General features: G+C 35.9%; 2 protein-coding genes across 5 annotated transcripts in view; both read right to left on the bottom strand.

The window, feature by feature from the left end:
- The window catches only part of cep152 (centrosomal protein 152), a 29796-nt gene extending 18206 nt beyond the window's left edge, over positions 1–11590 (bottom strand). For 2 of the 3 annotated variants that reach the window (XM_067380462.1, XM_067380464.1), the window contains exons 1-7: positions 11368–11590; positions 11000–11098; positions 2684–2793; positions 2300–2357; positions 1855–2190; positions 1614–1776; positions 1021–1161 (exon numbers count right to left, since the gene is read on the bottom strand). In XM_067380462.1, coding sequence (XP_067236563.1) covers positions 1021–1161; positions 1614–1776; positions 1855–2190; positions 2300–2357; positions 2684–2793; positions 11000–11089 — 898 coding nt within the window. In that variant the 5' untranslated portion in view covers positions 11090–11098; positions 11368–11590. Of the gene's footprint in view, positions 1–1020; positions 1162–1613; positions 1777–1854; positions 2191–2299; positions 2358–2683; positions 2794–5555; positions 5684–10999; positions 11099–11367 lie in introns of those variants that run through there. The other variant, XM_067380463.1, reaches the window with a different exon arrangement.
- An 839-nt stretch (positions 11591–12429) lies between these two features.
- Positions 12430–20048, bottom strand: cops2 (COP9 signalosome subunit 2). Of its 2 annotated transcripts, XM_067379225.1 has the most exons (14): positions 19956–20048; positions 19323–19436; positions 19172–19249; positions 18861–18986; positions 17349–17402; positions 17130–17219; positions 16871–16948; positions 16606–16780; positions 14752–14930; positions 14361–14413; positions 14141–14238; positions 13957–14039; positions 13804–13862; positions 12430–13635 (listed from the first exon to the last, which is right to left on the bottom strand). In XM_067379225.1, exons 1-14 carry the CDS (start codon positions 20007–20009, stop codon positions 13491–13493), a joined length of 1386 nt encoding a protein of 461 aa, XP_067235326.1. In that variant the 5' UTR covers positions 20010–20048; the 3' UTR covers positions 12430–13490. The 2 variants fall into 2 exon arrangements, with proteins under 2 accessions (XP_067235326.1, XP_067235327.1); XM_067379226.1 differs by lacking the exon at positions 17349–17402.
- Between the last annotated feature and the right edge of the window lie 102 nt (positions 20049–20150).

Below are 20150 nucleotides of genomic sequence, written 5' to 3'. Positions count from 1 at the left end.
TTTGAGGGACAAGTTTACAGATTATGTCAAGTTTAGGCTTAAAATCATGAATTGGTGCTTCAACATAAGTGTTATTCATCTATCATTTCCCTCTGATTTTTGGGATAACTGATGGGTAGGGTTAGGTTTAGGGCTGACCGATATGCGTGTGACAAATGCATGCAATATTTTGTCAGTAAAGCCGGTTCCCTGATTACCGCTAAATCGCCATCACCTGCTTTCAAATGGAGTGGCATTTAATAGACAGAGCCGTAGTTCACTGATAAGCCACGAAATATCGCGTTCATTATCTCAGATGAATCACCATCGGTAATGAACGTGATATTGCGTAGCTTGTCAATGTCAACAGTTGTCGGCTCTGTCTATTAAATGCCGCTCCATTTGAAAGCAGGTGATGGCGATTTAGCGGTAATCAGGGAACCGGCTTTACCGGCGAAATGCGCGTGACAATCGCATGCGATATATCGCCTAGCCCTAGTTAGGTTTAGGGGTAGGAATAGGGTTAAGACTACCTTTCCAGACTAGGATGTTGTTCCAGGATCAACAAAATATGTTGACCCAGGAACGCATCCAACTCAGCACTAGTCACTATAATTACAGTTGATAGATCCCATGCATACAGACAGCATTCGAGAAGTTGTGCGGTGGTATGACCGTGTGAACAGGATATCTTGAAATTCTCAAAACTGGCCATGGTGAAAAACCAAAAAAAACAAAAAACAACCATATCTATCAAAGGTGACGTTCACTAAAAATTGGATTTGGCTTTTCAGCAAGAAAAACAAGAAAGAGTTTCTAAAGTTATGCCAGTTGAATTTATTCATACTTGAGCACAAATTGAAATGTCTATATGGACTAATGGCATAGTGACATTTTTATTTGGGGTAGGGGGGGCTACTGTAATCCTGTAGCCCAGGGGCCTCTGGTTATCTAAAGCCGCGGTTGATTATAATGGCTAATACCTTTTTGAAACTAACATTTCAGAGCTGAATTTAAAACAGTTAATCTTATTAATCTGACCTTTGACGATGGCGAACTGGTGCTCCAGATATCTCATCCTCCTCCTGCAGTCCTCTAGTTTCTGTTCCAGCTCCTCAATCTGTCTGGATTGAGCTCGGTTTAAAATCTGTAGCTGCGCCAGCTGCTGACTTTCTGCTGTATCTGAACAACATTCATACAACACACTTCAGTATCCTAAAATACTACTAACATACTCAAAACAAATATGTTTTCAATCAATTTTAGATTATATCAATTGTACTACGGTTTAAAAGTTTGGGGTCAGTAAGATTTTTTAAAAGAAATTAATGCTTTAATTCATCAAAAGTGATAGTAAAGACATTAACATTTTTACAAAAGATTTCTATTTCAAATAAATTGGTTTCCACTAAGATACTAAGCAGCAAAAATTGTGTCTTGAGCAGCAAATATGCATATTAGAATGATTTCTGAAGGATCACGTGACACTGAAGACTGGAGTAATGATGCTGAAAATTATTATTACACAATATTACTGTTTTTACTGTATCAAATAAATGAAGCATTGGCGAGCAAAAGAGACTTCTTTCAAAAACATGAAATCTTTTGAATGGTAGTGTATAACAGTATCTCACTCTGTGTTGCATCCAGGAAGTCCCTCTGCAGCTGGTCAAAGTGGCCATTCTGACTGGTCACTTGAGGACTGAACATCTTCGGCTGATTTGAAGGTTGATGTGGGTGGTAACTGGCCTTGTAGTGGTCAGTGGGTTTGTTCCCAGCTCCTCCATTATCAAAAACCTTACACAAATGTGCAAAGTTATTAAATAGGCATACAATTTTTAATAAATAAAGTAAAGATCGGCTACAGACATTCACCTGAAAGCGGTTTCTGATGTTGTTATGCTCTCCGTGGCCCTGGGCATCGTCTCCATGGTAACCTGCCCCATGACGAAGAGCGTTATGGGTGTACGCTTCCTGCTCCGCTCCATCCCCAGTGGAGAAGTCAGTGCCGTGGGACTCGTCCGTGCCTGCGGATGAGTGAGCATAGTCTCCGCTCTGGTACTGGTAGTTCTGTCCGTTCTGCAGGTCCCAGCCGGAGGGTAAATGTTCTGTCTCGGTCTGGAGGTGATGAGGGTGACTGTTGGTCTGAGACGTGTGACTCTTATAACTGTAGTCCTCATGATAAGATCCTTGATCGTACTCTTCATATTGCTGTAACACACGCAAGAAAAAACGACTTGTTATAGTACATTAAATGCACCGGCGGTAATTTAGTTTTACATGACCATTTTCATCTTTTCAATGAAACAGATAAACTCACTTCCTCATGGGAAGGTCTTGGAGGCTCCCATTGCGGCACATTCCAGGCTTGCTGCGGTCTGAAAGACAAACAGACACCCAATACATTTATGTATTTATCAGTGTGCACATGTTTTTATTCAGGCTGCACACAAAAACAGTTTGAACTGCCAAAGTTTATGTTGTTTGTGTCAGTAAATGTTTTCTGAATGCCAACAGTTTTACTTTCAATTATTAGACAGAACTGTTACACAACAACTCTTGTGTTTCTGCGCAAAATAAAAGCCCTGCCTTAGACACGTACCGAACAAACATGTATTGGCTGATGCTGGTAATTAAAAAAAAATATATATATTAGCCTTGGAGATATATCAGTAAAGCACTAGTTTTGATATGTATAGTGTACCTGTTGTTGTCTTCTGGGTGACTGCAGGTGGAGCGGTCGAGCTCAGGTGAGGGGCAGTCACCACTGTCATCCAGCATATCATCAGGGAGATCAGTCAGGAGCTTGTGGAGCTAAAACAAGAAAACAATCATTCAGAACCGTAGCCACCACAAACTTTTTCTCTTCTGCCAGACTGTTAAGGCGCAAGGTCTTCTCGGGTCCACCTGGATGTGAACACCTAAGAACTGACCGGGATGTTAGTATGATATTATTGCTATTAGTAGCTTTGGATCTTGGGTAATTTAAAATAACTGATAATGATTTGAGAACACCTGAAGTCTTTTAAAATATATCAACTTTCCTTTATCCGTTTCACATTATTTCATTATTTAAACTGAGTGTCTATTTGCACTAAGTGTACAGAGCCTGTCTCTTTGGCAAAGTCAACTCACTTTTCTCCCTTTTTCTCTATTCACATAGACTGGAAAGGCATTTATTTTCAATAAAAATGAAGAAAATATTTGAAAAGTGTAAATACAGTGCCTAACGTGTTTAGTAATAAAGTATTTATCAGGTAGGGTTGGGGTGTAGGGAGGGCTTTATTGTCCCAATAAGGTGGCATCCATTTAATAATTTTAATACAGTGCATCTGGAAAGTATTCACAGCACTTCACTTTTTTCCACATCTCGTTATGTTACAGCCATATTCCAAATAAAAAATTCATTATTTTCCTCAAATTCTACAAACAATACCCCATAATGACAATGTGTAAGACATTTGTTTGAAATCTTTTCAAATTTATAAAAAAAATAAAATAAATCACATGTACATAAGTATTCACAGCCTTTGCCATGACACTCAAAATTGAGCTCAGGTGCATCCTGTTTCCACTGATCATCCTTGAGATGTTTCTACAACTTGATTGGAGTCCACCTGTGGTAAATTCAAATTCAAATGTCCACTTTTTTGTTAAAATTTATTTAGGGTGTATTCACACTAGACACGGTTGCCTTGAACCGAGCCCCCTCCCCACTCCCATTTCATTTAAGGTTCCGGGCCGGAGCACGCTTAACGCCATATGCTATTTTGTAAGGAAGAAAACCTGAAGAAAAGCACTTTTGCTAAAATGAAAATAATGTCATTTATTACTCACCCTCATGCCGTTCCACACCCTTAAGACCTTCGTTCATCTTCGGAACACAAATTAAGATATTTTGGATTAAATCCGATGGCTCAGTGAGGCCTGCATCGCCAGCAATGACATTTCCTCTCTCAAGATCCATAAAGGTACTAAAAACATATTTAAATCAGTTCATGTGAGTACAGTGGTTCAATATTAATATTATAAAGCGATGAGAATATTTTTGCGCCAAAAAAACAAACAAAATAACGAGTTTTTAACAATATCTAGTGATGGCGATTTCAAAACACTGTTTCAGAGCTTTACGAATCAAATCAGTGGTTCGGAGTGCCAAAGTCACATTATTTCAGCAGTCTGGCGGTTTGATGCGCAATCCGAATCACTGATTTGACTCAAAAGATTCATAACGCTCTGAAGCAGTGTTTTGAAATCGGCCATCACTAGATATCGTTAAAGAGTTGTTATTTAATTGTTTTTTTGCGCACCAATAATATTATAAAGCGATGGGAATATTTAAGTAGAACCACTGAACTCACATGAACTGATTTAAATATGTTTTTAGTACATTAATGGATCTTGAGAGAGGAAATGTCATTGCTGGCTATGCAGGCCTAACTGAGCCATCGGATTTCATCAAAAATATCTTAATTTGTGTTCTGAAGATTAACGAAGGTCTTACGGGTGTGGAACGACATGAGGGTGAATTAATAAAAGACATTATTTTCATTTTTGGGTGAACTAACCCTATAATGGAGGAATTTGCAGCTTTACTCACAAACTACAATTCCTGTTCATCAATAAGGTGAGAACCAGACCCGTTACACTCAAATTAATTACATTTATTGAAAAGTGTACTATGCAAGTAGTAATAAAGATGTTGGCCGTCATAATGATGAAAGTAGTGCACACTAAAGTAGTAGCTGTTCTGTGCTCCGGAACAGTTAGCGTGTACCACGCTCGAGCCCAACTGAACCGTGCTCTGGCCCACCTCTTGAAAGCGGGTCAGGGACGGCTAAACGAACCACACCCGGGCACGGTACGGAGCGATCACACAGCGCCTAAAGTGAGTAAACCCTTGGTGCTTTCATTGATGTAAAGGCTGTTTGCATCTCAAAAGATGTGTTTTGGGGTTTCATGACACTTTAAAAACAAACATTTTAGCCTCAGTTTACAAAAATTAACAATCAGGAATAATTAAATAAATCAGTAAGTAAATATTATATAAACAAATAGTTGTATATCTTTCATAACATGGTTGACAAACTGTACAAAGTTTGATTCATGTATGTTTTAGATCAGGGGTATCCGATCCTGCTATTTTGTTTTGTTTTTGTTTTTTTTGTTATGGCAGACCATAAATAATTTCTTATTTATTTTTATCCTGCATCTCTAAAAAAAAAGTTTCAGTCAACCACGAATACACAAGACCATATTGAGCCCATCTCTTGGGAAATGTAATTTTAAACATTATCATAATTTTTCTCAAAAGTTGCTCAATGCAGCATTGAGTTTAAACACACTGAAACTATGAGAAATGAAACAATCATGTGCAAGCAACCGATTCACTGCAGGTCCCATAGCAACCGTTTACAAAAACACACCCGCCCGGTTACAGACATGCTGAACTTTCACACAAACACCAACACATGGCCCAGAGGTGTCTTAAAGGAGCCTCGCACACTCAACTTACAGCAACTCCAATATCATTCACTTCATGATAAAACAAAATACGGACAGACAGTCAAACTCACCCTCCATAACTCCTGCTGGATGACTCTCACATCCTGAAACGTTCCCTCAGAAACGAAACTTTCCCGCATTTACACTCCTACCACAGCTCCTGCAGGACTCACTGACATACTGAAGGACTATTGTGTGCAATGCTGGATATCAGCAGCATGAGTCATATGAGAAAAGAAAGCAGAAAACGAGGAACTAAGCAATCCTCATTTGTCCAGGCTGAGGTCGGCCCATTGTGGGGGTCAGAATATACGTTTCAGTTAACTGGAGCAGAAAAATTCCTCCTCTGATGGACCAAAAAGACAAACAGCCTGTGAAAATGACAGTGCATGTGATGCACATCAAAATCCATGGTCACCATTCACCTCATTTCTGATACTAGTCCATATGGAAGGTGCCTATAATTGATCCCTCCAATCAGAGCAAACATTTACCCAGAGGTAGAAGCTCTAATGATCTCTCAGTAAAGAGCTGTGAGTATGTAGGGCAGTGGAAACACAAACACACCTGACTGCATTGCACTTGCACCAATGGCAGCAAACGTTCATTCATACAGCCGATAGCTGTAAGGTGACTCACTCAGAAAACACACATTTCTGATTGGAGAAGACCTGCCTTTTAAAAACAAACAAGTGACCGAAAACAGAAGAATCTTTAACTACTAATATGAATAACCATGAGACAGATTATTCAACTTATTCAACAAATGTGGGCCGGGCGACAGTGAAAGTCAGCTGTAAGGCCTTATTTTTTGTCAACACTGAAACAAAATCACATGAAAAACACTAAATCTAAATGTTACATTTCTTACAGCATTTATTACTGGTTACAGTGCATGAAGGCCATAACACAGAATATTATGGACTGAAGGACTTGATTATTATAACAGTTCCCAATATTGAAGACACATGAAAATATCTAAAAAAAAAAAAAGCTGAGAAAAAACTAATGTATTCATTACATCATATTGTGTTCAGGGCTTTTTTTTGTTTAATAAGATTTGTGTCAATTATTAGGAGTCTGTCTCCACCCTAAAAAAATACCATGTACCACTAACAATAGCAAGCAGCAAATCAAATAAGTATGCACTATAAATCAAAAGTTTAATGCTGCATTTATTTCACAAAAACGGTAATACTGTGAAATATTTTTACAATTTTAAATAACCATTTTCTATTTGAATACATTTTAAAATGTAATTTATTCCTGTGAACAAAGCTGAATTTTCAGCATCGTTACTCCAGTCTTCAGTGTCACATGATCCTTCAGAAATCATTCTGATATGCTGATTCGCTGCTTAAGAAACATTTCGTATTATCAATGTTGAAAACTGTTTTCTGCTTAAAAGGTGGACTCGGTAGTATTTCATAAACACTGTTTGGAAGTTAGTCGGGCGATACCAACAACAAACATCTAACCAATCAGCATTAGGGGGCGTATGACGGTCGAGGAGAAAGAACAAGCAAGAGGGAGATTTGAAAATGACAAAAAATAAAAATAAAAAACTGCAGAAAAGGAGATATGACACAATACAAAAGAGCTCAAAAGAATCTCACTGAAATGAAGGTTTTTGACTGGGCAAGTGCTTTAGGACCCGTGTTTATATTAGAAAAGATTTCCAGCACTGGAGAGAGCTAAGCAGGAAGGCCTGAAAACAGACGTGGAGGCTGCTTTGATCCCGCTACTCATGTGACTAACACTGGATTTTGATGGTCTGGAGCTGCTGTGCTGTTGCAGATTATTAGATTATTTACTCTTGTGTACTGCAAGATCATTTTTTGTGCTTTCTTGTTGTTCTTTCATCAACTGCGCTTTATTTTTCATGAAGCATTTTGTTGCGTGTCAGCTGTTATAAACAGACATCCACTTGTATTGCGTGTGTAACAGTGGCCAGACAGTGAGAGTTTTGCTGTTAAAACACTGCACACTGACAACTACGTCATTGTTAGCGCACTCGCCTCGCATACCAGCAGCGAACGGGCCCGGGTTTGAGACCAACTCGGAGCAGGATGGTTAGAATTGTGAGTTTTGGAGGGGGAGCAATGAAGAGAGGGGTGGGCTTGTTTGGGTTGATTTCAAATATCAACAGTGTTCAACAACGAATTTGAGAACTCGCATACAGCACCTTTAATATTTTTTTGTGGAAACCTTTATACATTTTTTTTTTTTTTTTCAGGATTCTTTGTTTGAATAGAAAGTTCAAAACATCAACATTTATTTGAAATGGAAATCTTTTGCAACATTTATTTTTTGCAACATTTGTCTTTACAGTCACCTTTAAATCGATTTAAAGGGTTAGTTCACCAAAAAAAATAAAGATTTTGTTATTATTCACTCACCCTCATGTTGTTCCAATCCAGTAAGACTTTCATTCATCTTAGGAACACAAATTAAGATCTTTTTAAAGAAAGAGAGAGAGGGCTCTGAGAGCTTTCTGTCCCTCTATAGACAGTCTACACAACTACCAATTTGACTCAGTTCATAAAGAGATCCTAAAAACTAATCCATATGAATCGATCAGTTTAGTCCAAATTTTCTGAAGAGACCTGATCGCTTTATATGATTAACAGATTTAACTTTGGTTTTTGACAAAAATATAATCATATAAACATATAAACATTCATCAACTCAAACATCAGCTGTGGGAAACATAAGTTTGAGCACGTTAAAGTTTCGGTTGTGTAGCTGTCAATGTAGGGATAGAAAAAAAAGTCTCAGATTTCATCAAAAATATCTTAATTTGTGTTCTAAAGATGAATGAAGGTCTTAGTAGTGTCTAGCGTCCAGCAAACCACTAGCTTGCTTCAAGCAGTTCCTTATTTACTTCTTGCACGTTTTATGGTGGATTGTGTTACTTATTTATGGAACATAATTACTGTTTACCATCTGCCGCTGGTTCTGTCGACAAGGACAGCTCCCGTAAACTCATGACCGGAAAAGCGGAAGCGGCGCCGGTGACTGTGTCATAATAAAAGTCCTGCTGCTCGTGAGGCGTGTGTTGATCAATCGCTCCAGCTCCTCGTTCAGCTCCCGCAACACTCGGTCCTGCTCTGCTTCATACTACAGTAACGTTAATAATCGCATCCATGAACATGAGTTCTTCCAGACTCCAATCCCTATTCTTTTGCACCGTCCGTTGAGATGGAGACCACATGTCCCAAGTTTCCGCTCTAAAACTTGGCGTCATCAAACTACTCCTTTGTTTTGAATAGGCTTCTAGCGACCTCTAGCGGAAAAAAATATCACAAATTGTACCTTTAATGACAGAAATTTTATTTTTGGGTGAACTAACCCTTTAATGCAATTTGCTGAATATTAATTTCTTACTAACCCCAAACTTATGAATGATAGTGTATAATGGGAAGTGTATCCGTTTAAAAGCAGCAACTGGCCACCGTTTTTGTCTTTGTCACCTTTTTTTTTAACCATCACAATTTAGCATTTTTCCAATCCACTTAAACAGTCATACATTGTGATAAAGTAATAGATAAGCTGTCGGGTGCACACTGTTCGATTTATAATAGTCCTTTATGACTGTAGCTTGTCAGATTGTATGAACATGAACCCTGCTGTAAGCCATGTCACACTGTGGGATCTCAGATGTCATTAACGTCAGACGGTCCGGCAGTCAAGACACGTTAAAAACAGACACATGCAACAAGACTCGTCTGGAGTTTTACATCATCAATCTGTGACGCGTTCAGTAACGGAAGCTGCATTTACATGCACGCCTGAAATGGTGGCTAGCAAACAAAAACAATCCCTAGCGTTAATTTTGATAAAAAATAAATTAAAAAACCTTGTATTGGTTTTCAATTTGTTGTAGAAGCCACACTGTGCCTGTGCGTCAAATCTTCTTACACTGCCAGAATTTTGTCAAAAAAAAATTTGATTGCAATAGTCATTAAAGGTTTAGTTCACCCAAAAATAAAAATTATCCCATGATTTACTCACCCTCAAGTCAAGTATAAGACCATCTTCTTTCAGACGAACACAATCAGAGATATATAAAAAATATTCTGGCTCTTCCAATCTTTATAATGATATTTAATGGACGGCGAGATTTTGAAGCCCAAAAAAATGCATCCATCCATCATAAAGTAATCCATACGGCTCCAGGGGTTTAATAAAGGCCTTCTGAAGTCAAGCAATGCGCTTTTGTAAGAAAAATATCCATATTTAAAACTATATAAACTAAAATAACTAGCTTCTGGCAGTCGACACATGATGGATGGATGCATTTTTTTGGGGCTTCAAAATCTCGCCCCCCATTCACTACCATTATAAAGTTTGGAAGAGCCAGGATATTTTTAAATAGTGAACTGGACAGATAAAACAAATAAACAAATGTTGGCATTTTTAAAATTGCTGTCCTCAGTAGAACGTAATTATGGAAGCCCACACAAGGAAAACAAATTATGCTTTTGTAAATCTTAATTATGACATAAAAAGTTGAAATTATGACACTAACTCTGCGCCCAAAATCACGTACTGCCTGAGTGTACTTCATTTGAATTTACTTCGTGATTTTTAAAAAAGTATACTATGTATAGTATGAATGTGTGTAGTATGAATGAAATTGTTGTTACTGTCACAAGACCTACCAGCGTCAGTTGCGTCACTTCAATTCATAAATCCTCTCCCGTGGCCTCATGGGATAGTAAACCTTCATGTAACGTTCATATGACATCAAAAACAGTACGCCGAAAGAGTAGTATGTCCGAATACATAGTATTCGAAAAACAGTGGGCGAAAAGACCAACTATTTCTCGAAAACTATGTATTCAGACATACTACTCTTTCGGCGTACTGTTTTTCACATGCTATATATAGTAGGGAAGTATTCAATTCCTAACACAGCATAAGTCATATTTATGAGATGAAAAGTTGAAACTATGACATAAAAAGTCAAAATTATGCCAGTCAATTTAGACAGTCAATAAGACCAAACAATAAGACTAAACGTGTTGAGCTATATAACAATAATTTGTTTTCTGTCTATAAATATATCAAAACAGTTGTTCCCTTGTCTATTAAAACATGTAAATATTAAAGCGTATTTGGTGTTTCCATGGTTTTACAAAATAAAAGCGGAAACCGAGGGTAATGCGGGTATGACGCCATTATCAGGCAACTCCTCACACGTCCCGGAGCCTTGGTTAAAATTGCAATTTTCTCACGATTTACAAATAGTTGGAAACATTTGGGATATTGTAAGTACTCAAGTGAACAAAATATATAACACTGGTCTAGTGGTTTTTGGATATTTTACTGCAAAAATTCTTACATATTGCACCTTTAATCTACTAGATTAAAATAATCAGTCCTTGATACTCCTGCATACAGTATGCAGAGCATCAGATGTGTTTTCACCACAGATGACAGATGTCAGTGTGGTGGGTGTGTTTGTGTATTTCTGTGAAATAAGTACAGTGTTCAGTATCTGTACAGATACCTCTTGTTCTCTGGCGTAGTCTTCCTGATCATACTCCTCCTCTTCCTCCTGCTGTGTCTGTAAAGCAGCACTGTCAAAATCAATGGACATCCTGCTGACCTGAGAGGACGAATAACACATCTGAGACAGGAAATGACCAGCAATCGTGTCCACTTACACCTCATTTAACTGATACAAACGAGAGAAACTGTGTAAATGTATTTGCTAGCACGAATGTTTCATCATAAAACATTGTCAATCCTACATACACACATATATACATCGTTTCTCTGCAACACATTACACATTATCCGCACTTTTGCAGCAGTAGCTTGTTCATTTAGCACTAGTTTACGAACTTCAGTATAGTTTAAATAGTCTCTGCTTACCTTTGAAGACTTTATTAAGTCGCCAGAGTTACATTAACACAATAATCCAACATGAAGCGCTTCTGTGAGGAACATTACAAGCTCATATCACAACAACACTGATATGAAACGACACGAGTGTGATAAATAACCCGTCTGTTCCGCCGTTACAGGTGCTAAAACTCGTTTAATGTCGCCTAAAAGCGATATTACAACTAATGTTTTGATCAAAGTGTCTGTCCATTGAAACATGGCGCTCTAAACAGCGGCAAAAGTCCTGGATTCTGATTGGCTGACGGAGGGACGACGTCATATGAACGTTACAGTCAATGGTTACGGCATATCATGTGTCAACCAAAATTTATTTTTAAGGTTTAATATTAATCAGCTTATGAACATGTTTGATAATTATGGGAATCTTTTAACTTATGAACAATTTATGCAAACCCATAGATTCTCTTGCTCTTGTTCATCTTGTTAAAAGTCATATTCATCATCATTATAACCCTACAATAATGACAAAACCAAAATTAATTTTAAATGGTCTCGAACTGATTGATAAAAAATGCAAGAACAAACATATTTATACTATTTTTCCAAAAACAAAATAAAATAAAAAATGATTTTGGAACTCTAATATTGATAATATTAATATTAATTATTATTACAAAATTATACAAAATTTTATATACATAAACAAAAATGCTTAAATTCATCCCCAATATTTAAGGTATTTTTAGTGGAATTTGATTGTTTTATATCTTCTCTGAAATTGTTAAAAAAACAAAAAGTCATTAACATGCTTAAAATATTATGATTTTATTTTCGGATCCCCTGTTACTAATTAATATCACACTTTGTATTGCACTGTCTTATGCTATGCTCTGTTTGTAAATTGTTCTATTTTCATTAATAATAAAAAAAAAAAAAAATGTGTCAACCAACATTTTTTTTTGACAGAAATTTATTTTCTCAATCATGGAAATGTATTATTATTAATAATAAAAGTAACAATAATATTACTATTTATTTTTAATCATACATACGTTTTATAAGCAAGTCAACTGATTAGTTAACGTGAACTAATAAAGAACAATACTTCTACGGCATTTACAAATCTTAGTTAACATTGATTTCAGCATTTAATAAAACAAAAACAAAAAAGTCCAATGTTTTATTTGTTATCACTGGTTAACGCACTACTAACACAAATATTTTTATTAACCAAGCTTAATAAATGCTATAAAAATATATTTCTCATTGTTAGTTCATGCATTAATGTTAACAAATGAGTGTTACCAATATAACAAAGTTGCAAAACATGCTAACACATGTGTTATCCTAATGTATTTGGCTATTTCATACATTTCTGAGTATAGTGTATGCATGGTCTATACAAAAATTTTCTGTGATCTGATTAAGAAACATTTAATCATTTTGCCTCCTTTTTCTGTACATTCAGCTATTGTTTTTTTGTAATATTGCCCATATATGAAGGCTGTATAATGTTGTTCTTGAGATAAACTTCATCACACATAAAATCATTAACCATTACAGACACATTATTCGCTGAAGCAACAAACGCATTCTTTATTTTTGTTGTTGAAAAGTGAAACAGAAGAGCTCAGATGGCATTAAGTAATGTTCAGACAGATCTGTAATGTTTGGTGAGGGACTCGAGCAATGACTGCACTTCAATACGCATGTGCTGCGGTGCAACTGCATAAAACACATCAACTGGATTTTATGCAAACCAAGTAAAACATGCTGACTCTAGCAACAGAGACAGATCAACAGATAAATGATTCAATTTCACACAGTACGTCCTCACGCTCTCCAGTTAAGAGCCTTTTAAATGTCTGCCGAGTGCCAATATGTGTTATTAAAGTTTAGATGATGCAAACATATTCATATTAGAGACCTAACAATTCGGTACAGCAGACATCCCGCTTTGTTAAGGACATTTAAAACTGACTTAAGTGACTACAGCTGTAAAAATACAAACTAGCCAAATTGCGCTCCCCCTTCATGTCAAACTGTGATCGGGGGAGTAAAGGGCTTGAAAGTAGTTAATGTCACTGACAGCCTCCAATCGACCGGCTGCCTGATGGGTGAACTTGTTTTCCAGGATCGTCAGTGTCAAGTCAAGCCAGTTTGCTCACAATGGCCTGGTTGAGAGAGTTCAGCTGATTGGTCCATTTGTCCAGAGCGGTGTATCGGGCTCCGCCTCTTTTCTGGTGATCGAGCTCCAACAGCTGATTGACTTGGTCAATTCTACCGTCGATTGTGCTGAAAGAAGGACGTACAACATTATAAAAATTATAGATGTAAAAAATTATTTTATATATATATATATATACACACACACACCTTTTGCAATCAAAGAGTATAATTTTTTTTTTAAAAAAGCATAAAATAAATGTAAAAATCCATATAAAAACACTGGGTTAAACCTACTTGTCTAAAATACACTGCACAAGCAAGCTTTCCACATCTGCAACATCAATATTCAATTCCTAAAGAAAAAATATGGATATGAAAGCATGTTATAATTAATAACATTGCATATTATAGCATAACACTACATACTATAATATAAAAAAGGTTTACTTTTGAAATAAATGGTATGTGTATCCTAGTGTAAGGCTTAATCAATTTGATGAGCACTTGCGTTCTTATGTTCCGTAACAATTCTGAAGGGAAAAGCAAAAAGAAAATTTCATAAATCTCATACATCAAATGTAGAGTCTATAAGTATAATATACACAAGGAAGCTAAAGCCACCCAAACTGACCCTCAATATGTTCTCTGATGAAGGGGTCGTCCATTATGTTGCTGTGATTCGTCTTTAGGATTTTCTCAAATTCTGTGATGTCATTGTTCTGGTAGGCACTAGAAACAAGTTATAAGCAATTAATACCATAAAATGAATCCACTCGGACTATAAAAATGTAGTTGAAATAGAACACGACTGGATAAAAGAAGAAATGAAAGGTGGTATTGTGCATACTTACCTTACCAGGTTCGTCATTGCTAAGATTTCTGGATCATTTTTGTAAGGTTTTGCCTAGTCACAGAGTCACATAGAAAAAAATAAATAAATAAAAAATAGTTTTTTGTTATATTATAAAGCACAAAATTTAACCTTCTATGACCAGGCCCAGATAGAATCTGCAGTGTTGTGCTTTTCTGCACTGATTCTGGGAGAAAATAAGTTGATTTTCAAGTTGTTAAGCATGTTGTACTCTCAGTTGGTCAATGAGAAGAAACTCAAGTTCACCAAAATATTTAATATATGAACAAGCAATAATGAAGAACATGTAGAATTTTTTAATTGACGGTTCTGCTGAACTTTCTGATGGCCTTAGATTCCATGTGGGCCTGTGAATGACCACCACCTTATACCTCTTGAGAATCAAATGGGTTGATTCCAGACTTCATCAGCATGTTGGCCAAAACCAGGTACTTCAGACAAGTGGTTCGTCTGGGGCTTCCAGACTCATCGTAGTTTTTGAAAGCCTCGAAAAAATCTGTATGTGCCTTCTCAAACTCGCCCTCCCTCAGGTGCATTTTACCGCCACATTCTAAAGAGAAAAGGTCACAAGTTGAAGAAAATTAGTGGACTTTAGTGTACATAGAACAAGAAAACTAAAACAAAACAAAAACAAATCAAACAAACATTCTTATTATAAACAAAAAACAAACCAGAAAAAGTTCTGACTGTACACAAAAAACATAAAACAAAAATCAAACCAAAACAAAAAAACAAAGCAAACAAAACCTTTCTAACTGTAAACAACAAAACAAACCAAACTTTCTTCTTATAAACAAAACAAAAAACAAACATTCTTATTATAAACAAAAAAAAACTCTTTTCATACACAAAACCACCAACAACAAATCTAACTGTACACAACAAAACAAACATTCTTTTTATACACAAAACAAAAACAAAACCAAAAGCTTTCCAAATGTGCACATAACAAAAACTGCTAAAAACTAAACCCTTATACACAACAAAAAACATTCTTACTATAAACAAAACAAAAACCAAACATTCCTTTTATACACAAAAAAACAAACTTTCAAACTGTACACAAAACAAAGACAAACTAAACCAAACCAAAACAATATAAAAATGGTACGGTACACAAAATAAAAACCAAATAAAACAAAATACTTATTTCCATGTCTTAATCTTCACAACTACAGTGGGTACAGAAAGTATTCAGACGCCCTTAAATTTTTCACTCTTTGTTATATTGCAGCCATTTGCTAAAATCATTTAAGTTCATTTTTTTTCCTCATTAATGTACACACAGCACCCCATATTGACAAAAAAACAGAATTGTTGACATTTTTGCAGATTTATTAAAAAAGAAACTGAAATATCACATGGTCCTAAGTATTCAGACCCTTTGCTCAGTATTTAGTAGAAGCACCCTTTTGATCTAATACAGCCATGAGACTTTTTGGGAAAGATGCAACAAGTTTTTCACACCTGGATTTGGGGATCCTCTGCCATTCCTCCTTGGAGATCCTCTCCAGTTCTGTCAGGTTGGATGGTAAACGTTGGTGGACAGCCATTTTTAGGTCTATCCAGAGATGCTCATTTGGGTTTAAGTCAGGGCTCTGGCTGGGCCATTCAAGAACTAGGAAGGGTTCTGGTCTTCCCAAACGTGTTCCATTTAAGGATTATGGAGGCCACTGTGCTCTTAGGAACCTTAAGTGCAGCAGAAATGTTTTTGTAACCTTGGCCAGATCTGTGCCTTGCCACAATTCTGTCTCTGAGCTCTTCAGGCAGTTCCTTTGACCTCATGATTCTCATTTGCTCTGACATGCACTGTGAGCTGTAAGGTCTTATATAGCAGGTGTGTGGCTTTCCTAATCAAGTCCAATCAGTATAATCAAACACAGCTGGACTCAAATGAAGGTGTAGAACCATCTCAAGGATGATCAGAAGAAATGGACAGCACCTGAGTTAAATAAATGAGTGTCACAGCAAAGGGTCTGAATACTTAGGACCATGTGATATTTCAGTTTTTCTTTTTTAATAAATCTGCAAAAATGTCAACAATTCTGTGTTTTTCTGTCAATATGGGGTGCTGTGTGAACATTAATGAGGAAAAAAAATAACTTAAATGATTTTAGCAAATGGCTGCAATATAACAGAGTGAAAAATTTAAGGGCGTCTGAATACTTTCCGTACCCACTATATATATCTTTGTTATAAAAATAGAGAAAGACTGCGTGAAATACCTCTGATGACTCCCATGATAAGTGGATGTGGGATGGCTGATTTAATGTGTAATGACTGCTCATAGAGGGCTTTTAGCTTCTTGTTGTTTTTCTGTGCCGTATACATCTGGATCTCCAAAGCATAGATCTCCAACAGCTGAGTGCCCTTCTTCAAGTCGTCCTCTCCGTCATCCGTCTAATTAACAACATCAATCAGTTTCAGAACAGCACATAAGACATTTGAAGCAGGTTTTCTTATTTATGAAACAATGATCATTTACTCTACCTGACACGACTGATGCAATTGCCTGAGGATTTTCTGGAGCTTTCCAAACTCTTCTCTTTCCAGGTACAACTTTCCCAACTACATGAATCAGAGGAGCAGAAGTTAACAATATTCTTGAATCACTTGAGTATAAATACACACATTCTTGCGCCAATTATTAACAGAATTATTATCATAGTACAATGAATATTATTGTTCCTGATATATCAGTGTGCAGGTAACGTCTGTGATACAAAACAGATCATTTAAATGCACAAACCTTGGTGTTAGTTTTAAACCAAAGTCTGTCATTTTTGGCATCTTTTAAAGCTTCCAGTGTGGTTTCATAAAACTCTTGGAGCAAGTCCATCTGGAAAAAAAACATGAATAGATAAATGTTACTTTATTATCTTTATTAACAAAATTATCTTTAATTAAAATAAATATGTATATATATTTGGGGTGTAACGGCACACAAACATGACGGTTCGGTACGTACCTCGGTTTTGAAGTCACGGTTCGGTACGGGTTCGGTACAGCAGGGAGAAGAAAACTAAACATAAAATTGCTTTTTTTATTATTATTAAACTGTTTTTTTTTTTAAACAAATGTGTCTCTGTGTTTAAATAAATTCAATTATAATTAAATTTTTCTTAAGGATAAAAAAAAATCTATCTCAGCTACTGCTGTAAACTATATACAGGGAGCCCTTTCTTTCACATTACTATAATATTAAACGTTACAATTAACAACAGAGCACAAATTATTAAATTCAGTTGCTATTTATTTTTTAGATATAATCAACAACACTCAAATAAAAATAAAAAAAAACATGCAAATTGCACATAAGACAGGTTTTGCATTAACCTGTAAATCTAATTATAAAGTAAATTTTCTACACCAATTCATTTTTGAAATATAATCATTTACACAGTGGCTGTCATAGCTTGTTTTCATGACAAATTTAAGCATACATTAAAAAAAATCATGACAATACTAACAGGTAAAGTAAATATAATGAATATATAAGTGAATATAGTGCATATATTTAGCGAAATGCTAGAGTTCATTTCTCTAGTGAACTAACATGTTGTGGACACTAAATGACTCGCCTGAGGTAAATGTGATGCTACGTGAGAGATTATTCTCAAGCTGTTTTATTGATGTCTTTCTGCACTTACACATAAACATATCTATGCATAGATCATCTGTTGTTCTTCTAATGCGCTTTTCCCTGTTGTGACGGTTAGCAAACAGCATTGCATTACCATGCGCGCCCCTTCTGGATTGGAGAATGAATGGACTATGACTGACTGTATTCGTAATGTGACTGTATGAACCGGGACGAATACATGTACCGTTACACCCCTAACATACATATACACACATGTGTGTATAATATATTTATACACACACACACACATATACAGTCAAACCAAAATGTATTCAGACACCTTGAACATTTCATTCATTAATACAGTTTATTCACTATAGTTTAAAAAAATGGTAATAAAAAATATGACAAGATCTCAGAGTTAAACTGTCAGAAAAAAATTAATCTTAATTATGTCAGATAACACTTAAGCAAAACATGCTCAGGTCAAAGTGTCTGAATAATTTTTGGTTCCAAATGTATACATTTTACTGGTATATACAGTCGAACCAAAAATTATTCAGACATTTTTAAATATTTTTACTAGTGGCTGCAGGACTACACTATAGTTCATTTATGTAAGTGAGGATAGCAAAATAAAGTAAACTGTGACATATTATACCCAAAAATTATTTGACCTGACCATGTTTTGCTTGAGTGTTATCTGACATAATTAATATTATTTTTTACTGACACAGTTTAACTCTGAGATCTTGTCATATTTTTTATTACCATTTTTTTTTTTTAACTATAGTAAATAAAAACTGTATTAATGAATAAAATGTTCAAGGTGTCTGAATACATTTTGGTTGGACTGTATATATAAACTCAGACAGCAGTTTAAAATATATGAAATACCTGTTTAGAGGTTGAGATATAATCTAGAATAGAGTTGATTGATTTCTCAGAGTAATTTCTGGTGACAGCACTCCTAATATACGTCAAAAGCTGTTTGTACCGGTTCATCATTTCAGGAAAATTTGTCTGTAAAAATAAGAATAAAAAAAAATTACACAAATCAGATCAGATTTTATATTGCATCATCAACATGTATTTTACATTTAATTTGTTAGACAATACAGGAAAATAATACAATGATTTATAAATATTACTTATTAAATCTTACATAAATATTGGATATTATATAATCTGCTACTATTGTTACATACCAGTTTGAAGTTGATCTTAATCATCTGTTTCAGTGCTTTGAAGCCCCATTCTCCTTTCTCACCCTCCAGCTCCAGAACCTGCCAAACAGAAACAGTGATTATACATATTCAAAGTTACAGCACGGATCCAGATGTTGAACGTGTGTCGAACCTTCTGAAAGCTGCTCAGGGCTGCTTTAGGATCATCTTCTTTGAGGGCTTTGGAGTTGTAATACTGATTCTCCAAATCAACGTTCGGTTCAGAGTTGCTGTCCTCAGAGTATTCCTGAAGTGAAAGCAAACAAATAGTATGTGAAATTTAACAAGTCTTTGCCTGAAGAAACATCTTGTACAGATTAATGGTGCATGATTATGACAACTGCATAGCAATAGTTATGTTAAGATTATTCACAAATGTACATCTTATATACGTAATAATCTATGTAATAGCAAGCTGAAATCAGATATCATGCAGTTTCATAACAAGCAGCTTCTTAGCTGTAATTTTAGTCAACTTCACATGAGTCTGCAAGTTACCAGTAGATAAATAAGAGCTTCTACAGCAGAAATAAGCTTTATAAATACATCGCATTTCTTAAAGAACTACAAATAAAACTACTTAAAGAAGGCTGTCATATTTATTGACTTAATCTTTGCAGTATTAGCAAACTAGCCACCTGCTAAACAACTCCATTGGGAAATTAAGTCCCTGTAAACACGATAAACAAAATATATTGATGTCGCCACATTTGCATAGCATTGAATCACACGCGTTTACAGTTGCGTTTATTTTAGGCAGCCTTACCAAGTCATAATCCTCTTCATCATCGCACATGAAATCATCTTCCATGTCAGACATTTTGACCGGAGAGAGAGGCTGTTACCCACAATGCTCCCCGGCAAAGCGTTATGACATCACGCCGCGCGTTCTGAAAGGTGCGCGCGCAGTCCCGATTCCTCCCGAGTGCTTCCGAATCCAGATTCGTGTCAGTTTCTTCCG

Source organism: Chanodichthys erythropterus, chromosome 24 (assembly GCF_024489055.1).
Source record: "Chanodichthys erythropterus isolate Z2021 chromosome 24, ASM2448905v1, whole genome shotgun sequence".
Taxonomy (NCBI): domain Eukaryota; kingdom Metazoa; phylum Chordata; class Actinopteri; order Cypriniformes; family Xenocyprididae; genus Chanodichthys; species Chanodichthys erythropterus.
This window is presented reverse-complemented; position numbering and strand designations above follow the sequence as displayed.